The following is a 10,388-nucleotide window of genomic DNA, read 5'->3' on the forward strand; positions in this document are numbered from 1 at the left end:
TATGTGCAGGCCCTTAATGTAAAAGTTCTCTATTCTCTTGACTGCTGAGATAGGACATCTTCAAAATGCTGACTACAAAAGTTTTGAAAGTGTATTTCTAGCTTTTGGCCCAGACAAGGGTGCAAACCACACAGTATCTGGTGCAGAGTGGCCCTCAATGCAAAACATAATCAACAAAACAATGCTTAAAGGGGAGCTTTTATGTGGAAATCACTATTATAAGAGATTTAAACACAGCTGTGTGTAAATATAAGCAGCTTCTAATTGTAAAACATGTATTAATTTTATTTTTTATAATCAGACTTGATAAAAACAGTCTGCAGAAACACTTTGATTGACATTCTCACTTTGTACGTGTCATCAAAGGGGGAAAGCTCCGCCCACTAGTGACCATCTCTCCCTCATTAGCATAGAATGTTAGTCTTGTTTTGGAATCTGCCATTATGCTGACACACAGGCATTTGAAAAGAGCACAATCTCATTAGAATTTAAAGCGACAGTCACTAAAATGGCATCAAAGCCTAAAAGAGTCATTCAGGGTGAAATCAACTGTATTACGATAATATAGTTTCCATATATTGTTAATATTAATTTATCAATTTTATTTTTAAAAACAATCAATACACACTAAAATAACTAGTTACCATAAATATCATCTAGAATTTTATCATTTCTGATTAAACAATTATTAAATATATTTTTTGAATAATACTATATCATTTAAAAATGTACATTTTATTTAATACTTTGCACTCGAGAATTTCTTATATAAATTACAAACTAGTCTCTCTTTTCTTTTCTCTCTACTTTATAATTCTTATAATGCAATCCCATTATTGGGGTTTCATTTTAATGTAAATATGCAACTGCACTGATAATCCAAAAAGCTTTGTTTCATAATTTCTTTACAGTCTTTGATGCAATGTTCATGAGGGATTGATTAATGACAGGTTACTTTAACAACTTTACATAAATTATCTATGGACTGTACAGTGAAAGCATGCAGGGCTGTGGGGAATTTTGTCACATCCACACATCTGTTTAATGAACGCTCTCCAATGCAAGAAGAGAGGAAATCACTGAGAGCTTTTATCAATGATTTATGCATGTGCTTAATCAGAAATTCACTTTCCAACCAAACCAAATCATGCAACAGCAGTAAAAAAAAAAAAAAAAAAAAAAAAAAAAAAAAAAATAATATATATATATATATATATATATATATATATATATATATATATATATATATATATATATATATATATATATATATATATATATATATATATATATATATATATACACTGACAAAAAATGACTTTGGTTTGGTAAAATTGAATTAATTTACTATCATAACTTTTAAATTGTAATATTAAATTAAATTCTTATTGCTTATTTGTATAGCGCTTTTTACAATAATTATTGTTTCAACGCAGCTTTACAAAAGGTGCACATTATTGCATTACAATCAAGTTAAGTTAAAGTTATAATCAAATATAAGTTATCATAGCCGCAGATTTTTAGCTCATCATTGAGTCTACGTCTTTACTTGTATAAATGTGTGTAAATTTATATTTATTCAGTTTTTTTATTTAATTTCATTAATATTATCATGATATAATAATATTAAAATATTGAAGTTTTATTTACAATACAGTTTGTGAAGTAATATTTTCTGTCTTTTAGTAGAGATATGATATGAGAGACTTGCTTTGTTTACCAAATACGTGAATTTAATTGGATTTGCATTGTAAACATTAAATAAAAGTTAAAAAAATAATATTATTTATTCCATAAAACGTTTTTAGCTATGATAATCCTAAAATCATTCTGCATAATTTGCAGATTTTCTACAAAATTCTCCACAGAAATAGCAAAAAAAAAAAAAAAAAACGTCAGCTGAATCAGTCTGACCCTAGTTATTATATACAGACATAGTTAACCTGCAATTTTATAGCATAAAGGTGATGTCTGTGCACATGTGTAATGAGCTGTATTTGTGTATAAAGAGTATGTGTTGTCCTGGAAGTTCTCGATGGTTGGCATCATCTTCATCTTTTTGTAAATATTAAGGATAACTAGAATTTCCCAAGAAACACTTTTACTTCATGTATTAAATGAACTGAGAGGAAAGAGTAAATATTAGTAGTCATTTAGTTGCAAAACTGAAATATTTTCTAATAATTGCAAATAAACCTAGCAACATAAAATAACTTTTAATCAGAAATGACTGACTTTGGGAACGCCCAAAAACATTATCATAAATGCATAAAACAAAGTTAAAATATTACAGAGAGAAAATAAAACACCAATAGGCTAACTAATGAGATTTACCTAATTTGATAAAAGCACAGTTTCTTATGCAAAATAAATATAATAATATTAATAATAATAATACCAATAATAATAATAATAATAATAATAATAATAATAATAATAATAATAATAATAATAATAATAATACCAATAATGCCAATAATGCCAATAAGGATAATAATAATAATAATAACAACAATATAAATACCAATAATAATAATAATAATAATAATAATAATAAAAATGATAATAATAACAATAATAACAACAACAACAACAATATTAATAAGGATAATAATAATAATAATAATAATAATAATAATAATAATAACAACAATAATAATGATAATAATAATAATAACAACAACAACAACAACAACAACAACAACAATAATAATAAATAAATAAATTAGCTTGATTACTGTAAATAAATCAAGTATGTGTATTTATTCATTTAAATAAATAAAGATAACAAACTTTTAGCTTAGTTAATTTATTTAGTAGTGTTAGGTCAAACATAAAGTAATTTTTACCTGACGTTGAAGTGAATTATAGCTACTTGAATAAGTAAAACACACCTGAATTTTATTATTTTCACTAAGACTTTATCACGTAAATCTTAAGAGTCATTTTGTTTCAGTGCAGCTCCGTCTGAGCTGTTCACAACTGAATATTTAACTAACTAAATGTAGATCTTAAGTGATGTTAATTCATCATCACGTTATTCCTGACCTCACAAATCAGACTTAATCAGCCGCTTCAATGTTTACAATCGATTACACGTCAATCAATACAAGTTTGGACAAACGACGGATCATTAAAGCCGATAAACATACCTCGCATTGGGTTTTGGATCCAGAGGATTCCCCCGATGAGGTGTGGAGACTGTCCTAACATCATGATACCCAAAACACAAACACCTGTCTGACAGAAGCGCCTTATGGAAGCTGATTGCTATTATTATTATTGATAACAATAACACGCGCGCGCCTGTCCACTGCTCCTCAATGTAGCGCGCATCGCATCTCAGAGAAACCTCGCAAAAAACACCGTTTTACACAATAAAATGCTTTATAACGAAGCTTAACATGCCGTGTTGTGCTCCTCGCAGTGCTTCAGATGATGTGAATCAGTGGGTGGACGTGCAGATGCTGAATGATGCAGATCGTCAGTCTTTACAGTGCATGAATAGGCTGATTTGCAGTCGTAAAGCCCATCTCTATGTTATAAGTATCCAGCGAAGAAGCAGGAGCAAAATCTGCGGCTGATCGGCAGCCAATCATAACCTTAACCCGGCTGTGCATGCATGGGGAAGCGGCTACGTGTGTGTGTTTATTTGTTTGTTGTCTTTCAAAACACACAAACATGTCCTTAAAAAGTGTTAAAGTCTTACCTTCTACTGCCATTGCTGTAGATCCAGGAGTTCGTGCATTATGGGAAGGTGAAGCTGTTGTTGGTTGTCTGAACACCTCAGTGTCTTGCTTATTATTAACACTTGCATTCAAGCTCTTGTCAAGCCGACTGGGCTGGAAAAGCGTGAATTGGGCTCTCGGGGAATTGTGGGTATTGTAGTTTCACTTTGAAAGTTGTCACAGGAGCTGAAAGCATGCTGTTGGACCTGTTTTAAACTATACTCAGGTTTCAGAGTTAAAGTAGCAGTGTGTATGTGTTTGGATTAAGATTATATAATAAGCATATAATATGATTTATGCATGTGCTTAATCAGAAATACACTTTCAAAACAAACCACATATTACACAATTGCAGGTTGAGCTACTCTAATGCATGTTTATGAATTACTAATCACACAACAATGTTAATTTGAATATACTACAATATAAAGTAGGGGAGACCGGGTATAGTTGAAACACAGGGAGAGTTGTAACACTACCAATTCCATGAATCAGGGATAAAATAGGGGTCATGTGACATTTTCAGTTTCCTCAGGTTTCCTTAACAGGAGGTGTCCCCTACTACAATAATATTCTGCAATGAATATGCAAGAGGGGCGTCACGGTGGCGCGGTGGGTAGCACAATCACCTCACAGCAAGAAGGTTGCTGGTTTGAGTCCCGACTGGGTCAGTTGGCATTTCTGTGTGGAGTTTGCATGTTCTCCCCGTGTTGGCGTGGGTTTCCTCCGGGTGCTCCGGGTTTCCCCACAGTCCAAACACATGCGCTATAGGGGAATTGAATAAGCTGAATTGGCCTTAGTGTATGTGTGTGAAAGAGTGTGTATGGGTGCTGGATAAGTTGGTGGTTCATGCCGCTGTGGCGACCCCTGATTAATAAAGGGACTAAGCTGAAAAGAAAGTGAATGATGAATATGCATATGATTTAATAGATGCTTATTAAATTGCTTATTAAAAGAAGTTATTTTAACTCAACAGTTGGGTTTGTTCATATCTGACCCAGTGCTGGGTTAATATAATCCAAGTTTTTGATCCATGCATGCTATTAGGACAAGTTTTACCAATTTATACACACGATTATACTTTTTTTTTCACAATATACAGTCACAATTGGAGATAAGCAGCATCAAATTCAAAAAGTAAACAAACATTTTCAAAAGCAAGGTACAGGGATGCAAACTCTCAAAAAACAATGTTGGGTTTGTTCATGTTTGATCTAATGTTGCATTACAATAACCCAGCATTTTTTGAGCGTATGCTTCCCTTTATTTATTTATTTATTTATTTATTTATTTATTTATTTATTTATTTATTTATTTATATATTTTTAATTAAATTTAAGTGACACTTTTAACCCAAAAGTTTGTCAATATTTGACCCAACATTGTATAACAACAACTCTATTTTTAAGGTGTAGGAAGCACAAGAACCAAGCAACCCAGGCTCATTCTGAAAACGTACCCCTATATACATTTCAGGAGAGCGCCAAATACGTCCCAGGAGCTACGTTTTTTTGCAGTTTTGTTTTTTTGTGAATCCACCAGAAGCCGCTGTGTACGCTTTTTCAGATCTCAAATTTCTCCCGCGAGTGTCATTCGTGCCTGTTGTTCTCATGTAAATGCACCAGAGGCTGCTGTCAGCTGACTGACCAATGACTGACCTTTTTTGGCTTTTGTTTTTGTCTTACCTGCTTTCTGAAACTGTTCATCACCGGACTCGAACCCAGCCATCACGGTCAATTTCACACTGCGTCTCAAATCTACCAACGTACATGGCGAGCCACTGGACAAACTGGTAACAGCTGGAAAGCGTCCACACAGAGGTAAGCGGTCAGTGGTTGTGCGAAAAGAAAAGTGCTATACCACCCCATAGCATTCGTTTTAAAGACGAAATGCTGCCATATGTACTGTACCTCTGGCTACACGATTTGCGATCTCCAGAAATGTATATAGGGCTACGTTTTCAGAATGAGCCTGTGTTTGAACCAAGAGTTAATTAAAAAAAGCAAATATTTGGAATAATGTCCACTTCAATGCTCACTTTACTTGCTGTTTCTTTGTAATTGTTTATTAAATTTACTAGAAATACTTAGCCTTTTTCAGTGTGGTTACACACATGAGAGTTAAACTGAAAATGTAATTTTATTTAATTTTAACGTCTGACTCTTATATTCAAAGAAATGTATTGATTGGTTTATTTTTAACACCGATTATTCATGAGGTGTGAGGAATTACTAAAGTGTGCTTGTTTTGAAAAGTTCTGTCTGTTGTGACTGTGTAAATATCTTCATTGTTAACATTTCTGACATGTTTAAAAGCTCTAACTAACCTTAACCAACCCTTAAAAACATTCAATTTAGCTTTAAGTTGAAATTCCAGTAGTTAAACATTTAGCTTTTGTAACATTTGCTGTCCAAATAAGGACAAACCCTGAATAAATACAACTAGAAAGTCATGAATTCTTCATCTGAACTCTTCCCATGCAGGAGTTTGTCATCCAGGTTGAGACAAAAGCAAGTATAAAATGTGGAGTGCAGAGACTCTATAAATACAGACAAGCTTTCTGAGCTCCTTTTGCTTGAGTGAATACAGTAATGATAGCATGAGTGCTGTGCAATGTTGTTATCATGTAAACCTACATCTCTCTCACAGTAGAAACTGATCACACCGTAACCTAATTCAGGTTAAAAATAGACACTGTGTTAGAATGTCTCTCTAAATCACCCTTATTTGTAGGTCGCTTTATATAATTGTGTCTGTCAAATTAACACATGTAAATAATGCTGGGAGTTTGCATGTTCTCCCCTTGTTGGCGTGGGTTTCCTCCGGGTGCTCTGGTTTTTCCGCAGTCCAAAAACATGTGGTATAGGTTAATTGGGTAAGCTAAGTTGTCCGTAGTGTGTGTGTTTGAATGAGTGGATGCTTCCAAGAAATGGGTTGCAGCTGGAAGGGCATCTGCAGCGTAAAAACATATGCTGGATAAGTTGGCGGTTCATTTCGCTGTGGCAACCCCAGATTAACAAAGGGACTAAGCCAATAATAAAATGAATGAATGAATAATGCTGGGTTGTTGTAACTTAATGTTGGGGTCAAATAATGACAAAGCCAACCACTAATTTAAACTAATTTAAAAGTCAGTGGAAAAATTGACCCAATGTTGGGTTTGTCCATATTTAACATTTGTTAGGCTTTGACAACTCATTTTTAAAGTCTATAATTACATATGGTTCATTTAAAGTCTCTTGTGTGGAAGTGTTTTAAACAGGTTTAAAGCATAATATTGCTGAATTTTGTTGAAATGGAGAAAACAATGTTTATAATTCAACACTGGGTCAATTATGGACAACCCCATTTAAATATTGGATTTAAAAAAAGTGTTATTAAAATGTATTGGAAACAATTAACTCAATGTTGGATTTGTTTCTATACTGTACAATATGAGCCAATGTTAAATGACAACGACCAAGCATTATCATGGACAACCCCATTTAACTGTTGGATTTTAAAAATACTATAAATGTATTGGAAACATTTACCTCAGCGTTGGATTTGTCCATATTTGACCAAATATTAAATTACAACAACTCAGCATTTTTCAAGTACTCGTGTGGGAGATTGATATCTGTAAACACATAGCTCATTATCCAAGTCTCATGAAAGTAAAACAGTAATACACCTGCCAACTGTACATTGTTAAAAGTGATTCGTTACGAGTAAACCTATTGTCTTAAAAGCAACACGTTACTTTACTTAAAAATAAATTAAAGCCATTGTAATATGCAACTGTTAAGTTGACAATTTGAATAATTCTGCTAGCTTTACCCACTAAACTCACTCCCTCCTTCTGACAACTCAACAGCCTTACAGACTCCTGTTCAGCACAAAACTCCATAATGAAACACACTTTCAGATCTGTGGCAATATTTACAGCCCCATTGGTGGACATCAGGAGCCTGGAACAAATGATGTAGGACAGGCATGTCCAAGCTCGGTCCTGGAGGGCCGGTGTCCTGCAAAGTTTAGTTCCAACCCCAATCAGACACACCTGGGCTAGCTAATCAAGCACTTACTAGGCTTTCTAGAAACATCCGTGCAGGTGTGTTGAGGCAAGTTGGAGCTAAAATCTGCAGGACACCGGCCCTCCAGGACCGAGTTTGGACACCCCTGATGTAGGAGATCACCATTTTTGGGTCTGACCAACACTGTAAAACAAATCGTGCTGCCTGATTTTTTAAAAATTAATAAATATTAAGTTAAAATTTGCATAACTTAATGTGGAAACCTGATTAATTTGTTAAAATAAGTGAAGTTTAAACAAATTTTGAGAGGAGCACGTGCTCATGATTGACCCAGCTGGCCCACATTAGCTAATCAAAGGATCCCAAGTCACTATATTTATATATCACCATTTCCTTTCTACAACTATCTTCGTCTAGAAGAAACCTCCCCTCCTCCCACCTTTATCCAGAATGGGCGGCACAGTGGCCCAGTGAATAGCACTGTTGCCTCACAGCAAGAATATCAATGGCATTGGGTCCTCTCTGGGCCATCTGGTATTTCTGTGTGGAGTTTGCATGTTCTCCCTGTGTCTGCAATGGCTTTCCCCAGGTTCCCTGGTTTCCTCCCACCATTCAAATATGCTCAATATTATAGATAAAATAAGCCTAAATCTTTTTTCTAATGTCTTACTCTCAGGAAGTTCACCTTGGCCTTAGCGGCAGGGGAGTTTGAGATCGACCTGAGCTCAATTTCCCCTTGCCCTGCGAAAGGGGGGAGCCCTGGGCCCGAGGATCCCTTGAGCTCAGGGCTCTCTGAGGGCTTTCAGCATGCCAAACAATCTATGTATAAATCATGAGCTACGTGTGAACTCTTGAAAGCAACATAAAAACAGTTGTTGTCTTGACGTTTTGTCACATTTTTAAAGTGAAGTACATTTTCCTGAAATCATCAGTAGATCAAAAGTAGATCAAAGGTCATTTTAAAGGAGGTTTATTGCAGTATGATCATCTATTTTCAACTCAAATAAAATTTGGAGGGTTGGGAATTAACAGCAAACTAATGGTTTGAGGGGTATGGCGCATGTCATGATTTTGCCAAATATGATGTGAAGAACCTGGATTAGCATCTGTGTTGATCCTGGAACATAATTTTTGTTGAAAAATGTAACCCATACCTATTCCCTACTCGTAAACCTAACCATAACTGTACATTATTCCCAAAATCAGAGAGAAATAATAAGTGGATAACAATCATGTAGAAGTGCATGAACCTAATTATAAGCCTAAACTAAACATAAACATTCATTCATTCATTCATTTTCTTTTTTGGCTTAGTCCCTTTATTAATCCGGGGTCGCCACAGCAGAATGAACCACCAACTTATCCAGCACATGTTTTATGCAGCAGATGCCCTTCCAGCTGCAACCCATCTCTGGGAAACATCCATACACACTCATACACTACGGACAATTTAGCCTACCCAATTCACCTGTACCGCATGGCTTTGGACTGTTGGGGAAACCGGAGCACCTAGGGAGAACATGCAAACTCCACACAGAAACGCCAACTGACCCAGCCGAGACTCAAACCAGTGACCTACTTGTTGTGAGGCGACAGCCCTACCTACTGCACCCTTAACATAAACAGAATTCCCTAATTATGATTGGCTGATTGAAATGTTGTTCCAGGATCAACATAGATGTTAATCCAGGAACCTGTCCTACTTGGTCAAATCAGGTTGGCGGGGTGTAGCTAAGCATATTTTGACCAATCCATTAAAACTGACTTTATTTAAGAACTGCCATTCAAGAGTGGTGAAAATGGTCAGATTTTATTTAGAGATTACCACAAGATTGAATACCCCCCCAGTAGATTAACTTACATGGATTTATTGTTCACCTTAAGACTAGCAATGTGAGACTTTACCATTGCATATATAAAGTCAGTGGCTCAGAACAATCCCTTTTCGTCTTTTGAACTTCCTTTAAGATTTTTTTTTTGGGTTATTTTAATTTAAGAGTATTTTATGAACACACTAAGGGTTGTTCAAATTAAATGTATTACTCCTAGTCTTTTACCCACATGCAAATGAATCGTAAAGTCTGAAAACAACCGCAATAAACAGCTTATTTTCACATTGCAAAATAAGGTGAATGGCATTTACTGAAACCTTCAAATGGAGACACAGCTCGTATTTCTGACAGGTCCAGGTATAGAGTTTTACACCACATTTATATCTCATGATGCAACACTTCCTGTAATCACTTTTGATCCGCATTCCTGTAGATTACAGACAGCTCTTGTCTTTCTGGTTTCCAGACAAATGTCCGAACCAAATGATGGAATACTTGGCATTACTTATCAGTTTGCTCACTTTGCTGTAACAAAGTATTGTTCACAAAAGCAAAAACTCACTACAAATGGACGTAGCATTTCATAACATTTCTGCATTTGTTGTGGTGAATGTTACATATTTTGAAAGATGAAATCATTTTGTTTTACATAATCATCCTGGATCGACAAACGGTTTGTATCCTCTAGTAAGTTGAAAGCTTCCATATTTCCTCAAAACCTTGAAAGACAATATCTGTGATTGAATATGTGGTATAGATTATTGTTTTAATGTATGGACTATACTACTTAAAAAACAATCAATCACTGAATG

General features: G+C 34.8%; 1 protein-coding gene across 2 annotated transcripts in view; it reads right to left on the bottom strand.

Moving 5' to 3' along the window:
* samd12 (sterile alpha motif domain containing 12) overlaps positions 1–3,814 on the bottom strand; it is a 179,703-nt gene extending 175,889 nt beyond the window's left edge. Inside the window, exon 1 of one of the 2 annotated variants that reach the window (XM_056479487.1) lies at positions 3,710–3,814. In XM_056479487.1, coding sequence (XP_056335462.1) covers positions 3,710–3,722 — 13 coding nt within the window. In that variant the 5' untranslated portion in view covers positions 3,723–3,814. Of the gene's footprint in view, positions 1–3,152; positions 3,362–3,709 lie in introns of those variants that run through there. The other variant, XM_056479486.1, reaches the window with a different exon arrangement.
* Positions 3,815–10,388: the final 6,574 nt, after the last annotated feature.

The sequence above is a fragment of the Danio aesculapii genome, chromosome 19, assembly GCF_903798145.1.
Source record: "Danio aesculapii chromosome 19, fDanAes4.1, whole genome shotgun sequence".
Classification (NCBI taxonomy): domain Eukaryota; kingdom Metazoa; phylum Chordata; class Actinopteri; order Cypriniformes; family Danionidae; genus Danio; species Danio aesculapii.